We start from the raw sequence: 19751 nt of genomic DNA on the forward strand, positions 1-19751 counted from the left end.
CTATCAATCAGACTCAACTTTCCCATCTGTAAAATTGCAGTGATAATAGCTTCTTGGAATTACTGCGAGGATCAAATGAGATAATATGTGAAAAACACTTTAAAAACCTAAAACACTACTGAAATGAAAGGTACGGTGATAATGATTCTTAGGTCATGTACCTTTTCTCTTCTACTATTCTTATTAGAATTCTTACTAGCATGAAAGAAGGGATAATCATTTCAGAGTTAGAAAAGATAGGTAGGCAACTGGAAATCTGCTGTACTTGATATAGAATAATTGAGACACGATAGAAGAGAGCAGTGTTAATGGAGGTAGAAGAGAGGCTAGGGAAGCATGTCAAGACTTAGGGACCCACCTGAGGAAAATGGGGAGCATGGAGCAAGAACTGTCCCAGTTTTAGGTAAAGATTCCAAAGATATGGCCAGAAGAGGAGAATCCTGCCATCATGAACCTCTCTTCAGGGCTGATGCTCCTATAAAGGGCTGGGTTGAGATGTTTGATCTCTGGGGAATGACTAAACACATGACAGTATATTAAAGTCACTTAATATTTCTATGTCAATGATGATGAGGAATTCAGAGAATTCTGAAGGACACTCAAAGCCCTTATCACCTGAATACTCCCACTTTTCCAGCTTTCCTCATGCCTTAATCCCATCTAAGTATCCTGAGATCCAAGACACCAACTTCCTCGAAGCAACTCGCTATCACTGTGAATAAAGAGCCGAGTTTGGAGTCAGGAAGCCCTAAGTTCCAGTCTAACCTTAGACACTTGCTGACTGTGTAACCCTGGATTAGTCATTTCACCTCTGTCTGTTTCAGTTTCCTGAACTGTATAGTGAGTGCCATACTCACACCTTCCTTCCAGGGTTGTTGTAGGGATTAAATGAGATAATATTTGTAAAGGCAAGTTAGCAGATTGCCTAGTACAAGGTTGGTGAACCTGTGGCATTGAGGCCACACATGACCCTCTAGGTCCTCAAGTGTGGCCCTTTGACTGAATCCAAACTTCACAGAACAAATCAACTTATTAAAAGGATTTATTCTGTAAAACTTGGACTCAGTTGAAAGGCCACACACAAGGACCCAGAAGACTATGTGTGGCCTTGAGGCTGCAGGTTCCCCACCCCTCAGGGCCTAGAGCATGGTAGAGAGGGGAGGGAACAAATATTTGCTACGCAGCTGCTATGTGCCAGGCTGTATGTTAAGCCCCTTTCAAATATTACATCATTTAATGTCTAAAACAAGACTGAGAGGTAATAATCACCTAACAATTGCTTGTCCACTGACTGACAGATAAGTGTGGTAAGTCTTGTATGAAAAATTGCTGAGTGAAGTGAGATGATTCAAGGGAAAACAATCACAGCTATGTATATTGTAAGACCAAAAACTGAAAGGAGATATTAACTAAAGAGATCCTCTTAGCTCTCAAGAAGAAGAGAAAACAGCTCTTGTCCTGTCTCCTTATTCTTCCTTACAGAGGTGGATGGGTGGGTGGGAAGGAGAGGTGGAAGTGAGAGGACAGTGTCTATGGAATGTTACATATCCTGTCACACTTCATTACTCTTCCTTATAGCATTTTTCCCCTCTTTGACTCTTTGTCATGGGGTGTCCCTCTGTATAGGGGTGGACATAGAGCTATTAAGACATTAAGATGATAAAACTGCCATTCAATAAAAAAAGGCATGTGCCTACACCAAGCCGCCACCTACATCCTCAGACTGCCCTGGATTTCTGTTATTGCACTGTAGCAGGGATAGGACTCTGGGGAGGGTCAGAAAGCAACCCCTTGATGTTGGAATCATAAGGTGGAGCTACAATTAAACATTGCCCACTATGGATCCAGAAAGGGAGAAACAATAAACAGCCCTGAGGTTGTCACTCCTTGGCACTCTTCCAGGGAGTGTGAGTGGGGTGAGTGGGGCTGCAGCCACAGGGTTTGTGCACAGGCTGCAGGTGCCTGGGGATCACTGTGCATCAGCAGCACACAGGTAGGTGGCTGAGTCTCCAGGCTCAGAGGAAGCGATATGCAGGGAGCTGTGACGATCCTTCATGTTCAACAATGATTTCAACCTTCCTTCTTCCTTTGTCCCAGAAACCAGGTAAAAGAGTAAGGTGAGGCCTTTCCCAGGATCCTGCCTGTACCACTGTACACTTGAAGAAGTTTGGTCTGAATAAGTGCAGTTGATAGTGATGTCTTCTCGCTCCTGGACACTCAGAAATGGAGGATTCTGTTCCACCTTCTGTTGGCAGCTGCCCCCTGTGCAAAAAGTTAATTTCAAATACTGGAAACTGGCCACCAGGTCACCATCCTCTTCCATATTGTTTTCTCAACTTCTGCCTCCCACAATGCATCCATGGAAACCCCATGTGATTTTAACTTGCCTCTTCCTCTTAGCACTCTGGGGATTATCTCCTTTTAAAGGTCTCATTTAATATTTTGGGGGAATGGTGAATCTCCATTTTCCCATCTCCAGAATTCCCAACTCACCTTTTAGCAGAAGCCACATGATCACTAATGAAGTCCTTAGGGGCTTCTCCATTCTCTCCTTTGCATTGATCAATAAACACTCAGATCTGAAACCTGGATTACACACCAGTACTCACTCTTGGAGGTGTCTTTCTCAAATCTAATGTTTGTAGTTCTGTCATTGTACCAGGAAACCCCAGTGATGCTTTAGCCTGACTGCCCAGCCAATCAGAGCTGCATCACTTATACTTTGCACAACACCCTTTTCACACATACATACATCCTCTGCTGAAGGTATTTTTGCCCATGATAGTGCTGCCCCCCCTAGACCAATCATGGAATTTTTAGGGCAATGAGAAAAAGTTCCTTAGGGAAGATTCCTGGCTACTTTAAGTACAGTAAAATGCTTTCAGTATTACTCTTAAGATATAAAATCTATTGCAACTTTCAAGGACACTTTAGGACAATGAGATCATAACTTTAGAGCTGGAAAGGACCTCAAAAACCATCTATTCTAATCTTCTTTTCCAGATGAGGAAACTGAATCCTGGATTGGTTGTGTGACCAACACTAGAAGTCCATAGTGACATCCCAGAGATGGGATTTTATACAATACCCTGTGACTCCAAATCCAAGACTCTTTCTCAGTCAATAAGCTTTTATTAAGTACCTACTACATGTCAGGCAGTATATGAAGAGCTGGGAATGCAAAGAAAGGCAAATGGAAGTCTCAACTCATGAGAGGAGTCATAATCTAATGAGGGAGACCATATGCCAACAACTATAAGTGATCAAACAAACATATGCACACGTACATATATATGTATATATATATTCAATCTGAAATAATCAGTAGACAGAAATCAGTAGAATTAAGGGATTATCAAAAAGAGTTCTCCCAGAAAGTGGAATTTTAGCTGAAACTTAAAGAAAGCTAGGCAAGCCAGGAAGCAGAGGTGAGAAGGGAGGGCATTCAAGAGGAAGTGGAAATGCCTGTAAAAAATTTTAGATTCTAGAGATGGAGTCTTTGTAGCAGATGCAGCAAGGTGGCCAGTGTCACTGGAATGAAGAGGGAATGGGGTGGTAAGGTGTATAAAGTTTGGAACATTCAGGCAGGAGACACATTAAGGAGATCTTTGACAGCCAGACAGTACAATCTTGGTGGTGATATGGAGCCAAAGAGTTGATTTAGAAGGGAGCATGGCATGGTCAGACCTGTGTTTTAGGAAGATGACTTTAATAGCTGAATAAAGGAGGGACTTGGAGTGAACAGTGACTTGAATCCTGTTAATGAATCCAATAATTTGTGAATCAGAAAGGACAAATATTACTGCAATTTCAGAATATGGCTTTTATAACAGCGATAATGAGCCTTTCACATAATTAAATTTCCTTAAAAAGTTCAGATCATAAGACTAAATTTACACAGAATTGTATCTATGGATCTCTAGTTAATATTGGGGGACTCCTTCCCCAAAGAGTTTATTTATATGTAGTCAGAGGATCTTCCCGTGGACAATACATACATACATATATATATATACATGTACATATGTATATTACATGTATATATATAAATTATATAAGCATATATTTCACTAACTGGTTAATAACTAATCAATTGACAAGTTGTTGGATTTTTTTTTTTTTTGGCAATTTCAGAATGCGTGGGAATGAGCCAGATGAGGGTGGGCATGGCTTCAGTAGCACTAGGAAGTGTATATCAGCACCCATCACTCAGGTCATAGATGTTATTCTGTGATCCCTGATAGAGTGTTTGTGTGTTTTTCACTGTCCAGATTCCATTATGGATTTTCCTTCTGAATGGTTGGAGTGGGGATGGCTCTAAGTGAGGTGGAATGTAGTGCGATCAGACATCCATGGAGTGCTATGGGCCACTGGAGGATCCCAGAAATGCTGTGGACCTAGAGGAGATGGGAATTAGTGGAGTGAATAAAGTTCAGAATGGAGAGACTTTGAGCTAGACAAGAGCAGCAAACAGTGACACACAGACACATTGAGACCAACTGGAGGCAACTGTAGGGCTTCCCCCCTTCCTGTATTCCCTCAAAGCACTTGAAGAGGAAATTCTAGTGACTTTCACAGTCTGCCAAATTTATTCCTTTCCCTCTTTCTACAAGATAGGAAGGGATCTGAGGGAAAGGGGAGTCCATTCCAGATGCAGCAGATCCTGCAGCTTACTATTTGAAGACCTTTGACATTGTTGTCTAAGTGTTCCAGTGCTATTTTAATTCTCCTAATTGTTTTAATAAGTTAAAAGATCATGAGCAAACTCAATTACCTGCCAAATTCTATGACTGAAAGATCATGGATGAAGAAGGGAGAGTCACAGCAAGTGATAGGGCCTCAGAGAACAGACATGGGAGACATTTACTGTTCTTAGTCATTTGGAATGCACATAGATGGATACAGAACCTGGGCGCCAGCTACAGCCCATGGAGTCAGGAGCAAAATTTCACGTTGGAAAGACAGTGGACCAAGGGGCCATATACTTGGACACTGAAATATCTCCATGAAGTGAGGTTAATATCACATTATAACACTTTCCTTAGTACTGATCCCTAACATATTCTATGAGGTTAGACTGAGAAATTAGTAGATGCAACCTCTACCAGGTCACTGACTATCACCAAACTGGATCTCGTTGAGTTCTATAACCTTGTATTACCAATGTGTACACAGACCAGGGCAAGAGGCATTAAATAAGTGACTGATTCCAGAATCAAATGAAGGAGTTTGAATGAGAACCAGGAAGATAAGCAGTGACCATGCTTTTAGGGTATCATATACCCTCTCTGTAAGGATTTGCATTTCAGATCTAGAGTTTGTGCACAGCCTGCAGGTGCCAGGGGATCACTGTGCCCCCACAGCACAAAGGTAGGTGGCTGAGTCTTCAGGCTGGGCACCAGCGATGTGCAGAGAGCTATGGCGCTCCTTCCTGCTGATCATGGATTTTAACCTTCCACTCTGCTTCTCCTGTATAGTTATATAAAAGAGGGAGGTGATCCCTTTCCCAGGATCCTGCCTGAACCACTGCAGCCCTTGGTCAGTAGTTTCCGTGTAGCTGCAGTTGATCGTGGTGCTCTCTCCCTCCTGAATCTTCAGGGAATGAGGGCTCTGCTCAACCTTCTGTACGCAGCTCACCCCTGGGTAGAAAAACAATGTCAGACATAGGTCATCAGGTCAGCATCTCCCATCATTTTATCTCTATCACTTCCACAACACAGCCAGGAAGCCCCTTTTGATCAGTTCCGGACTGCCTCTAAATCCTTTCAGAAATAGCCTTTGACCTTTCCTCTTCCCATCTATAGAAACCCCTCAACTCACAGGCCAGGTGAAGACACAGGATCACTAATGAGGCTCCATGGTGTGTCTCCATCTTCCAGTAGCAGGCTCAGTGAACAGCTAGTTCTGAGTTCTGGGAAATGGATTCTTTAGTCAAAGAGAGACATTGTCATTTCTAAATGTATCTAGTTTTCTTTCATCCTGTGAAAGGGGGTAGGGATGATCAGCCAATCAGCCTGCTCTATCACATCACAGACTGTAAGCAGTCACATTCATAGAACCTCAGCCTGAGCACTCAGCTGAAGGTGTGTCAGACAATGACAATACTGCCCCTCTTAGGCCATGGATATCACATTTTTGGGCAATGAGAAAATGATTCCTACTCAGAATTCAAGAACGCTTTTGATGGAGAGATCATCATATTTCTGTTTTGTTTTTCTTCCTGTCAAGTTTTTTGTAAGCGCCTACTATGTGCAAATCACTGTTTTGGATGGAAATGCACAATCTGTGTGTCTATTGGGAGTGTGATGAATATAAGATGCACAGGGCAGAGAGTAGAATGTGATGGGGCAGAGGAAAGACATAAAATTATTAAAAAGAAATGAGGGAATAGAAAAGATACTAACTACATTCAGAAAGTCATGGCAAGGGTCATGGAAAAGATGTGCCTTCAAATGCGGAAGGGACAGTATAAAGTGGAGACTTTCAAAATTGAAGGAGGCTATTTAATCATGGGGCATGATATGAACAGAACAATTGAAATGTGAACCTGTAGGATGAAAATAGGAGCAGGGCAGAGAGTAGTCTAGCTTATCTAGACTAGATCCAAACTTCAGAGAACAAATCCTCTTGACAAAAGGATTTGTTCTCTGAAATTTGGATTCAGGCAAAGGACTGCACTTGAGGACCTAGAAGGACACATGTGACCTCAAGGCTGCAGGTTCTTCACCCCTGAAGTCTAGACCATGAATCCATGATGGGAGATATAGTGACATAGGGTTAGATCAATAGATTGGGACTACGTTGTGGAGGCCTTGAATTCCAACTTCAAGAGTTTGAACTTTACTCAGCAGGCCATGGGAAGCCTTGGAAGATTTTTGAGAAGAGATGTGACATCATTATGGTGGGCCATCATGAAAACCCTACAAATAGTGGCATTGAAGGCAGATTGCAGAGTGGACAGATAGTAGGACAAACATTTTGAAGGCTATAATACTTTAGAGAAGAAGAGATGAAAGACCTCATTGAATGAAGTAGAGCTCTCAAGTCATTGTATGTGATGGACAGGGACAGGGAAGAATCAGAAATGGCTCTTCCTATCATGGAATATGTAGCATGCATGGCTTGCTAGAGCTACACAGAAGAATGAGAGGGTACTCCTCTGTCTTCAGGTTGCTTCAAGTCTGCCCTGAGGAAGTCGTTTTGACCTATGTGTGAAATGAGTACTGGGGGCTATCAGACATGAGCTAAGTGTTGCAGTGGCTAGAATAGAGTTCCTATAGTCATGAAGATTTGAGTTCAAATCCCACCTCATACACTTAGTAGTTGTCTGACCCTTGGCAATAATCTCTCTTTTCCTCAGTTTCCTCATCTGTTTAATGGGAATAATCATAGTAACTATCTCTGAGGATTGTTGTTTGGATCACAAGATAAAAATTGAAAAATTGTAAGCACAGTGCCTGGCATGTAGGAAGTACTCAAGAAATGTTAAGTGTTTGTTTTTGTTTCAAGAAAGGAATTCTAGGGACATGTTAGGTTTCTGTTCCAAATGCATATCTACATGGTAGAAGGATCATTCTCCTGAGTGGGAGAGGTGCTACGGAAGCCTTCATCAACACAGCGACTATTAAATTTTTAAAAGTAACTAAAATCATTTCTGGAAAGAAATTCAGTTTGTTGTTGATTTTCAACTTGACTAGTTGGAATTTTCAGGAATTTGGAGTCCTGGAACCATGTACTTCAAGGAGATTGACAATATCAAGGTCAATGAGGGAAATATCTTTCTCATTTGTGTGTTCCAAAGTCAGAGATAAAATCAAACTGCTGGTTCTGGAAGAAGACCAAGAGTACCAGGACCTTTGAATCTCTCTTAGGCAAGGAAGTTGGCACTTTGTGCTAGGATCCATCCCAGACAGGTTTGAAAATGGGTAGGGGATTAATTGGAAATGATTTTGGGGTCAAAACAAATAGAATTTCTTAGGATAGTGAGAACTAAGAAAGTTTAAAGTCTAGTTCTAATCATGTTTTTACTGAAGTATAGGGCTTTCTGTTCTCAAAAGCAAATTTTTCTTATACCTTTAGCTTTTGTTATTTAAATGACTTCACGTTTTCCTCTAGTTTTTTTTTTGTTTGTTTAGTTGGTGTTATTCAGTCCTTTAATTTCAATGGTATGAGGAACATGGAAGTACAAATGAAGATGGGCAAATGTCCATCATTTTTAATCTTAGAGAGTTGTTTCCGGGACCTGAAAGGGTAAGAGAATTATTGATGTTCACATGGGTGATATTTGTCAGAGTAAAGACTTTCTCCCAAGCCTTCCTGACTCTGTGAATAGCCTTGTGATCAGGAAGATTGAGTCCAAGCACTATCTGAGATGCTTACTGTGTGAATCATTCATCCCCAGGTTCCCCATATGGAAACTGGTAATAATAATAGCTCCTTAGAGTTATTGTGAGAATCAAGTGAGATAATGTGAGAAAAACACTTTGAAAACTTACAACACTAGAGAAATTGTTTCTATTAGAATTCTTATTAGAATTAAGGAAGGATTAATGATTTCAGATATAGAAAAGTGGGCAACTGGAAATATGCCAAAATTGATATATAATAGTTGAGACAGAAGACTACAAGAGAGAATTATTAATGGAGGGAGAGGTGAGCATGGGGAGGTCTGTCGAGCCTTAGGCGCCCACCTGAAGAAAAAATGGAGCATGGAACAAGAAAATATCCTAATCTTAAGAAAAGACCTAGAGACACGGTCTTAGTAGGACAATCCTGCTATTGTGACCTGCTCTTCCTTGTTGGTGCTCCTGTTTAAGGCTGATTTGAGACTTGGCGATCTCTAGGGAGTTGCTACACATGTGAAGGTATATCAATGTCTCAATATTTATGTGTCAATGATGATGAAGAATTCAGAGAATTCTGAAGGACATTCAATGGCCTTAATCACCTGGCTCCTCCTACCTTTCCATACTTTCTTCTGATATCCGATGACACCAACTTCCTTGTAGCAACTAGGTGGCACAGTGAATAAAGTGCTGAGTTTGGAGCCACAAAAACCCGAGTTCAATCTGACCTCAGACATTCACTGACTCTGTGACCCTGAGCAAGTCACTTTACCTCTGTCTGTCTCAGTTTCATGAACTGTGCAGTGAGGATCATAACATCACCTACCTCCCAGGGTTTTTACTGGGATTGAAGGAGAATATTTATAAAGCCAAGTTAGCAGATTGCTTAGTACATAGTATGGAAGAGAGAAGGCAAACATTTGTTAAGCAGCTACTAGGTGCCAGGCTCTATGTTAAGCTCCTTCCAAATATCGCATCATTGAATGTCCAAAATAATACTAAGAGGTAATAGTCAGTTAACCATTGCTTATTGACTGACTGACAGAGAAGTGAGTGAGTGAAACAGGATGATTCAAGGGAAAACGATTACAGCCATATTGTATGACCAAAAATTGAACAGGGCCATTATCTAATTAGAGAGATCCTGTTGGCTCTCAAGAAGAAGCGAAAATGACCCTTGTCCTGTCCCCTTATACTTCTTTACAGAGGGGGATGGATGTGTGGGGAGGAGAGGTGAAAATGAGGGGACAGTGTCAATGCAATGTTACATATCCTGATACACTTGATTTCTGTTCTCTTTAGCGTTTTCCCCCTCTTCCATACTTTGTCATGGGGCAATCCCTCTGCATAGAGGTGAGCATAAAGAGTTATTAAGACACTAAGATGAAAAAAAGCCATTCAAGGTAAAGAAAAGGAGTATGAGTTCTACCAGGCCTCCACCAGCACCCTCAGACAGTCCTGGATTTCTTTTACTGCCCTGGAGCAGGGATAGGCCCCTAGGGAGCGTCAGAAAGCAAGGGATAAATTCTTGCTGTTGGAATAACAAGGTAGAGCTGCAATTAAATGATGCCCAGTGTGGATCCAGAAAGGAGATACGGTTTGGAGAAAAAATGAACAGCTCTGAGGCTTTCACTCCTTGGCACTCTTCCAGGGAGTACGAGGAGGACTGCAGTCACAGGTTTGTGCACAGGCTGCAGGTGCCTGGAGATCACTGTGCATCAGCAGCACACAGGTAGGTGGCTGAGTCTCCAGGCTGGGAGGCTCTGATGTGCAGAGAGCTGTGGCGATCATTTCTGCTCCACAAGGATTTGAACCTTCCTTCTTCCTTTGTCGCAGAAGTCAGGTAAAAGAGTAAGGTGGGACCTTTCCCAGGATCCTGCCTGAACCACTGCACATATTGAGAATTTTTGTCTGAATAACTGCAGTTGATAGTAATGTCATCTCCCTCCTGGACACTCAGAAATGGAGGATTCTGTTCCACCTTCTGTTGACAGCTCCCCCCTGTGCAAAAAGATAATTTCACACACTGGAAACCGGTCATCAGATCACCATCCCCTTCCATATTGTTTCCCCACCCTCTATCTCCCACAACACATCCAAGGAGACTTCATGTATTTTTAACATGCCTCTCCCCCTTAGCACTGTGGAGAATGTCCCCTTTTTAAGGTCCTATTCAACATTTTCCGAGAATGGTGACTCACCATTCTCCCATCTCCGCAGACCCCAACTCACCTTTTAGCAGAAGCCACATGATCACTAATGAAGTCCTTAGGGGTTTCTCCATTCTCTCCTTTCCCTTGATCAATAAGTATGGAGATCTGAAACCAGGCATACACACCAGTACTCCCTATTGGAGGTGACTTTCTCAAGTCTAAATGTTTGTAGATCTCTAATTGTACCAGGAAACACCACTGATACTTTATCCTGGCTGCCCAGCCAATCAGAGCTGCATCTGTTATACATTACACAAGATCCCATTCAGAGATACACAGATGCTCTGAGGAAGGCATCTTTGCCCACGGTAGTGCTGCCCCCCTTAGGCCAGCCATGGAATTTTTAGGGCACTGAGAAAAAGTTTATTAGGAAAGATTCCTGGCTACTTTGAATACAGTAAGACATTTCAGTACTATTTTAAAGACATAAAATCTGTTGGAACTTTCTAAGACATTTTAACATGATAATATCATGGCTTTAGAAGTGGAAAGAACACAAAAAATCATCTATTCTAATCTTATTTTCCAAAGGAGAAAACTGAATTCTGGATTGATTGTATGATCAATACTGGAAGTCCACAGTGACATCTCAGAGATGGGATTTTATACAATATCCTGTGACAACAAATCCAAGTCTCTTTCTCTGTCAATAACCATTTATTAAGCACCTACTATGTCCCAGACATTCTACTAAGAGCTGGGGATGCAAAAAATGGAAAATGGAAGTCTCAGCTCCTGAGGGGACTCACAGATGGGGAGACCATTTGCAAACACATATGCATGATCAAATGCCCACACATATTCAATCTGAGATAATCAACAGACAGAAATCAATAGAATTAAGGGAGAATAAGAAAGATTTCTCACAGAAAGTGAGATTTTAGCTTCAACTTAAAGAATGCTAGACAAGCCAGGAGGCAGAGATGAGCAGGGAGGGCATGCAAGAGGAAGTGGAAATGCCACTAAAAATTCCTAGCTTTAGGAGATGGAGTCATTGTAACAGGTGCAGCAAGGTGGCCAGAGTCACAGGAATGAAGAGGGGGTGATTGTGAGTGGGGTGGTAAGGTGTATAAAGGTTGTCAAATTTAAGGAGGAGACACATGAAGAATATCTTTGAAGGACAGAGAGCAGATTCTATCCTGGTGGTGATATGGAGCCAAAGAGCTGATTTAGTAGGGGGCAGGACATGGTCAGATCTGTTTTATGAAGGTGACATTAATATCTGAATAGAGGAGGAGCTTGGGGTAGGGAGTGACTTGAATCCTGTTAATGATTCTAATAGTTTGTGAATCAGAAAGGACAAATATTACTGCAATTTCAGAATATGGTCTTTTATAACGGGGATGATGAGCCTTATTTAATTGCATATCATTAAAACGTTCAGATCATAACAGTAAATTTACATAGGACTAGATCTAGACATCACTTGTTAATATTAGGGCACCCCTCCCCTAAATTGTTTATTTTTATGTGATCAGAGCAACCTCCAGTGACCAAATTATATACCTCATCCAATAATGGTTAATCATTAACTGATCAATTGATAAGTTTTTTGGTGATTTCAGAATGTATGGGAATGACCCAGATGTGGGAGGGCACAGCTTCAGTAGCATTAGGAAGTCCAGACCAGCATTCATCCCTCTGGTCATAGAAGTTATTTTATGCTCCCCTATACAGTGACTGTGTGTTTTTCACTGTCTAGACTCTATTATGGATATTTTTTCTGAACAATTAGAGTGAAGATGACTAAGTTTGATGGAATGTGGTGGAAGCAGAGATCTGTGGACTGCTGTGTGTCGAGGAGAATCTCAGAAGTGTTGTCAAAGTAAAGATGGGAATTGGTGGAGTGGATAAAGATCACAATGAAGAAGGTTGGAGGCTCTCAAGATTAGCAAACTCTGAAAATTACCATAGTGAGATCAAGTGGAGGCAACTCTAAGGCTTCCCCCTGCCTCTGTTTCCTCAAAGAATTTGATGAGGAGATCCTAGTCACTCCTATACTCTACCAAATCTATTCCGTTTCCTCCTTCTACAAGATAACAAGGGGTCTGAGGAAAAGGGGAGTCCATTCCAGGTGCAATAGATCCTGCAGCTTGCTATTTTAAAGCCCTTTACATTGTTTTCTAAGTGTAGCTGCACTGTTTCAATATACATAAATGCTTTAATAAATCCAAAGATCATTAACAAAATTATTTAACTATCAAATTCTATGACTGAAGTATCACCAGTGAGGAAGGAAGAGTCATAGTATTTGATAGGGTCTCAGAGAATAAATAGGAGAATATAAATGTAATGGAATACTTTTGTGCTATAAGAAATGATGAACAGGAAGACTGCAGGGAGGCCTGGAAAGACTTTTATGATCTGATGCTGAGTGAAAGGAGCAGAAGCAGGAGAATTTTACATACAGCAACAACCACAGTGTGTGAGAATTTTTTCTGGTGGACCTAAACCTAAATTGTAATGCAAGGACTTAAAAAATTTCTAGTGGTCTCTTAAGGCAAAATGCCTTCCACATCCAGAGAAGGAACTATGGAATTCAATCGCAGAATGCAGCAGATCATTTTCTTTGTTATTACGTTTTGGTTTGTTTTATGATCTCTCTCATTCATTTTAATTCTTCTATACAACATGACTAAGGTGAAAATGTCTTTAATAGGAAGGTATCTGTAGAACGTATGTAAAGTTGTATGCCATCTCAGGGAGGAAGGGGGGAATGCAGGAGGAAAACTCTAAGTTATATGGAAGTAACAGTAGAACACTGAAAACAACTAAAATAATGATAAAAATTTTTAAAAAAGAATAGACAGGAGAGACACTTGCCTTATTTAGTACTTTCGGACACGTATAGACTGATATATCTATCAATCACACCTGGGAGCCTGCTCTAGTGCATGGAATCAGGAGCAAAATTCTACATGGAAAAGAGAGTGGGGCATGGAGCTATATCCCAGAGCAAAGAAATATCTCCGTGAAAGTAGCATTAGCTGGCTAAAGCTATGTTATACCACTCCTCATTGATGACCCCTAACACATTTTGTGAGACTAGACTGAACAATCAAGACATGTGACCTACCAAGTCACTGACTATCATCCAATTTGACCTTGTTCTGTCCTATAACTTTATATTAGCAATGTTTACACAGGCTAGGATGGAAGACATTAGATAAGTGAGTGATTCCAGATTCAAATGAAGGAGTTTAAATGAGAACCAGGAAAATAAGCAGAGGACGTGCTTTCAGGGTGCCACAGTGTGCTTTCTGTAAGGGTCTGTGTCTCAGATCTAGGGTTTGTGCACAGGCTGCAGGTGTCTTGGGATCACTGTGCATCAGCAGCACACAGGTAGGTGGCTGAGTCTCCAGGCTGGGAGGCTCTGATGTGCAGAGAGCTGTGACGATCCTTCATGTTCAAGAAGGATTTGAACCTTCCTTCTTCCTTTGTCCCAGAAGCCAGGTAAAAGAGCAGGGTGAGGCCTTTCCCAGGATCCTGCCTGAACCACTGTAGGCCTCTGGAAGCTTGGTCTGAATAAGTGCAGTTGATAGTAATGTCCTCTCCCTGCTGGACACTCAGAAATGGAGGATTCTGTTCCACCTTCTGTTGACAGCTCGCCCCTGTGCGAAAAAACAATTTCAACCACTTGAAACTGGTCATCAGGTCTTCATCCCCTTCAATATTGTATCCTTACCCACTGCTGCCAAAACTCATCCATGGAAACGTTGTGTGTTTTTAGCTTTCATCTCCCACTTTGCACTCTGGGGATTGTCCTCATTATATTTTGGGAGAATGGTGAATCTCCATTTTCTTACCTCCACGCACCCCAACTCACCTTTTAGTAGAAGCCAGATGATCACTAATGAAGTCCTTAAGGGCATTTCCATCCTCATGCCTTGATCAATAAGAACCCAAATCTGAAATCTTGATTACACACCAGTACTCTGTATAGGAGATGTCTTTCTCAAAACTAAATTTTAGAGTTCTGTCATCATACCAGGAAACCCTAGTGATGCTTCAGCCTGGCAGCCCAGCCAATCAGAGCTGCATCTGTTATACATTACACAAGATCCCACTCACAGACACACATCCTCTGGCTGAAGGGATTTTTGCCCATCTTGGTGATGTCCCCTTAGGCCAACCATGGAATTTTGAGGGCAATGAGAAAAAGTTCACTGGGAAACATTGCTGGCTCATTTGAGTACAGTAAGAGGTTTTCAGTTCTATTCTTAGCATATAAAATCTGCTGGAACTTTTTAAGACATTTTATTTTATTTTTGAATTAATTTATTTGTTTTTAGTTTTCTACAATCACTTCCATATATTTTAGTTTTTCTCTCCCTCCATGCTCTGTCTTCCTCCCTCCCTCCTCCTACCCTCCCTGCAATCATATATAGGTTCTACACATATATTTTTCTCAAATACATTTTCACTTTAGTCATGTTCATAGGAGAATTAAAATAAGTATGAGAAACCATGAAAAGAAGCAAAACAACACAAAACACAAGACAAGAGAAAAAAATCTGCCTCATTCTGTGATCCTGTTCCATAGTTCTTTCTCTGAATGGGGAAGATGTTTTGCCTCAAGAGTCCATTGGGAATTTTTCAGGTCCTTGCATTGCGGTGAAGGACTAAGTCTACCAGAAAATGGTATTTGATACAATACACTATGATTCTAAATCCAAGGCTCTTTCTCAGTCAAAAAACATTTATTAATCACCTACTACGTGCCAGACAGTATATTAAGAGCTGGGGATGCAAAGGAAGGAAAATGGAAGTCTCAGCTCATGAGGCGATAGACTGTGTAACAGCGGAGGCCATTTGCCAACAAGTCTATATGAACGGACACACACACATATTCAATTTGAGATAATCAGCAGGCAGAAATCAATCGAATTAATGGAGAATAAGAAAGATTTCCCAACGAAAGGGGAATTTTAACTGAGACTTAAAAAATGCTCTGCAAGCTAGGCAGAAGAGATGAGCAGGGAGGGCATTGAAGAGGAAGTGGAAATGCCAATAAAATTCCTAGATTCAGGAGATGGAGTCTTTTTTTAACAGGTTGACCAAAGTGGCCAGTCACTGCAATGAAGAGAGGTGCTTGCAAGTAGGTGGGAAGGTGTATAAAGTTTGGAACATTTAAGGGGCAGATACATTAAGGAGATCCTTGAAGGTCAAACGGAAGATTCCCTTCTGGTATTGATACGGAACAAAGGAGCTAATTTATTTAGTAGGGAGGTTGAGATAGTCAGATCAGGGTTTTAAGAAGATGATTTTGAGAGCAGAATACAAAAGGGAATTGGAAAGGGGAGTGACTTCAATCCTGTTAATGAATCCAATACTGCAATTTCAGATTATGGCTTTTATAACGGGGATGATGAGCCTTTCATATAATTTAATTTCATTACAAAGTTCAGATCATAAGACTAAATTTACACAGGGCAGGGATAGAGATCACTAGTTAATATTAGATGACCCCCTCCCTTAAATAGCGTATTAATATGTGATTAGATCACCCTCCAGTGACCAAAGTATATACCTCACCATTAATGGTTTATAATTAACCAATTGATAAGATTTTTTGGTGATTTCAGAATGCATGTGAATGAATGAGACGACACGTGGGCACAGCTTCAGTAGCATTAAGAAGTCCATACCGGCATCCATCCCTCTGATCATTGATACCATTTTGTTCTCCCTGATGGAGTGGCTGTGTGAGTTTCACTGTTCAGACGCCATTATGAATTTTCTTTCTGAGTGATTGGAGTGGAGAGGACTCTAAGTGGGGAGGAATGTAGTGGGGGCCGAGATCTGTGGAGTGCTATGAGCCCCTGGAGGATCCCAGAAGTGTTGTGGAAGTAAAGATGGGAATTGGTGAAGTGGATAAAGATCACAATGGAGAGTTTTTGATCCTGTCAAGATGAGCAAATTGTCAAAATTGTCATAGTGAGACTAAGTGGAGGCAACTTTAAGGCTTCCTCGTCCCTCTGTTCCCTCAGAGCACTTGATGAGGAGATCCTAGTAACTCCTACAGCCTACCAAATCTATTGCTTTCCCTAATTCTAGAGAACAGGAAGGATTCAATGGAAAGAGGAGTCCATTCAAGGTGCAATACATGCTACAGCTTGATGTTTGAAACCTTTTACGTTTCTGTCTAACCTTACTGTCCTAATTTAATTTACCTGATTATTTTTTATAGGTCAAAAGATTATTGAAAAATCACTTAACTGTGAAATTCTATGACTAGGATTATCAATGAGGAAAGAATAGACATAGTTTGTGATAGGGACTCCGAGAATAGATATGAGAGACATTTGCTATATTTAATAATTTGGGACACATATGGATTGATACAGAACCTGGGGGCCTGCTACAGTCCATGGAATCAGGAATAAAAACTAACATTTGACAGACAGTGGGTCATGGGGCTTTATTCCAGAATAAAGAATTGCTTTACTGAGGTGAGTATTAGCAGGCTGAAGCTATGTGATAGCACTTTCTTTAATACTGACCCCTAACATATTCTGTGAGTCTAGACTGAGTAAATAAGAGATGTGACCTCTACCAGGTCACTGACTACCCCCGATTTTGATCTAGTTCTGGTCTATAACATTGTATTACCAATGGATACACAGGCCAGGGTGGAAGACATTAGATAAGTGACTGATTCCTGAATCAAATGAAAGAGTTTAAAAATTTGAGTACAGTAAGAGGCTTTCAGTTCTATTCGTAGCAATATAAAATCTGCTGGAACTTTTTAAGCCATTTTATTTTATTTTTGATTTAATTGATTTGTTTTCAGTTTTCTACAAGCACTTCCATATATCTTAGTTTTTCACTCCCTCTGTCCTCTGTCTTCCTCCCTCCCTCCTTCTACCCTCCCTGAGACAGTGTGCAATCATATATAGCTTCTACACATACATTCTTATTAAATGCATTTTCATTATTGCATAGGAGGCTTATTCTTCTTGCATAGAAGAATTAAAATGAATGGGAGAAACCATGAAAAGAAATAAAACAACACAAGAGAAAAAAATCTGCCTCGTTCTGTGATCCTATTCCATAGTTCTTTCTCTGGATTTGGAAAGCTTTTTGCCTCAAGAGTTCATTAGGAATTTTTAGGTCCTTGCATTGCTGTGAAGAACTAAGTCTACCAGAAAAATTCCTCTCACACTGTGGTTGTCCCTGTGTGCAAAGTTCTCCTGGTTCTACTCCTTTCACTCAGCATCAGTTCATGTAAGTCCTTCCAGGTTCCTCTGAAGTTTTCCTGTTCACAATTTCTTATAGCACAATAGTATTCCATTACATTCAAATACCATAACTTGTTCAGGCATTCCCCAGTTGATGAGCATCTCCTTGATTTCCATTTCTTGACTACCACAAAGAGAGTTGCTATAAATATTTTTGTACATATAGGGGTCTTTCCCATTTTTATGATTTCTTTGGGATAAAGTCGTAGAAGTGAAATTGCTGGGTCAAAATGTATGCAAATCTTTGTAGTCCTTTGGCCATAGTTCCACATTGCTCTGTGGAATGTTTGGATCAGCTCATAGCTCCACCAACAATGAATGAGTGTTCCAACTCTTCCACATCATCTCCAACATTTTTCTAAGACATTTTACTATGATAATATCATGGCTTTAGAGATGAAAAGGAACTCAAAGACCATTTATTGTAATATTCTTTTCCAAATGAGAAAAATGAATCTTGGATGGGTTGTGTGATCAACACTGAAAGTCCCTAGTGACATCTCAGAGATGGGATTTCATACAATACACAGTGAGTCTAAATCCAAGGATCTTTCTCAGTCAATAAACATTTATTAAGCACCTACTACATGGCAGACAGTATGCTAAGAGTTGGGGATTCATAGAAAGGAAAATGGAAGTCTCAGCTCATGAGGGGAGTCACAGTCTAATGGGGGAGATCAGTTGCCAACAGCTGTATGTGATCTAATACACACACATGTTCAATTTGACATAATCAACAGAGAGAAATCAATAGAAGTAAGGGAAAATAAGAAAAATTTCTTGCAGAAAGTGGGATTTTAGCTGAGACTTAAAGAATGCTGGGCAAGCTAGGCAGCAGAGATGAGCAGGGAGGGCATTGAAGAGGAAGTGGAAATGCCAGTAATAATTCCTAGATTCAGGAGATGGAGTCTTTGTAACAGGTTCAACAAGGCAACCAGAATTATCGCAATGAAGACGAGGTGCTTGCAAGTAGGTAGTAAATTGTATAAAGGTTAGAAAATTTAAAGAGGAGACACATTCAGAAGATTTTTGAAGGCCAGACAGCAGATTCCATCCTGGTGGTGATATGGAGCCAAAGAGCTGATTTAGTAGGGGGCAGGACTTGCTCAGATCTCTGACTTGGGAAGGTGCCTTTAATAGCTGAGTAGAGGCGGGACTTGGGGTGGAGAATGACTTGAATCCTGTTAATAAATCCAATAGTTTGTGATTTTGAAAAGACAATGTTACTGCAGTTTCAGAATATGGCTTTTATAACAGGGCTGATAAGCCTTTCATATAACTTAATTTCATTACAAGTTCAGATCATAAGACTAAATTTACATAGGACAATGTTGGAGATCACTAGTTAATATTAGAGGACCCTTCCCCTAAATAGTTTATTTATTTGTGATCAGATCACCCTCCAGTAACCAAAAATATATACTTTGCCCATTCATGGTTAATAATTATTCAGTTGATAAGGTTTTTCTTGGTAATTTCAGAATGCATGTGAAGGAGCCAGATGTTTGGGTTGAAGGGCACTGCTTCAGTAGCATTAGGAAGTCCATACAGGCTTCCATCCCTCTGATCACACATAGTATTTCGTGATCCCTGATGGAGTGGCTGTGTGTGTTTCACTGTTCCGACTCCATTATGAATTTTCTTTCTGAATGATTGGAGTGAGGATGTCTCTAAGTGAGGTGGAATGTAGTGGGAGCAGAGGTCCGTGGTGTGCTGTGAGACCCTGGAGGATCCCAGAAGTGTTATAGAGGTAAAGATGAAAATTGATGGAGTGAATAAAGATCACAATGGAGAGGGTTTGAGACTGTCAAGATGAACAAACTGTCAAAATTATGGTATTTAGACTAAGTAGAGGCAACTTTTGGGTTTCCTCCTCCCTCTGTTCCCTCAAAGCACTTGATGAGGAGATCCTCATAACTCCTACAGTCTACCAAATCTATTGCCTTAATGCC

The 19751-nt window shown here is 40.8% G+C and overlaps 1 gene segment (V, D, J or C); it reads right to left on the bottom strand.

Annotated features, from left to right (window-relative positions):
* Positions 1–13876: 13876 nt before the first annotated feature.
* LOC140513998 (T cell receptor alpha variable 21-like) lies at positions 13877–14209 on the bottom strand. The segment is given in 1 exon segment: positions 13877–14209. A coding segment is annotated over 1 exon segment (333 nt).
* Between the last annotated feature and the right edge of the window lie 5542 nt (positions 14210–19751).

This window comes from Notamacropus eugenii, chromosome 7, assembly GCF_028372415.1.
Source record: "Notamacropus eugenii isolate mMacEug1 chromosome 7, mMacEug1.pri_v2, whole genome shotgun sequence".
Taxonomy (NCBI): Eukaryota; Metazoa; Chordata; class Mammalia; order Diprotodontia; family Macropodidae; genus Notamacropus; species Notamacropus eugenii.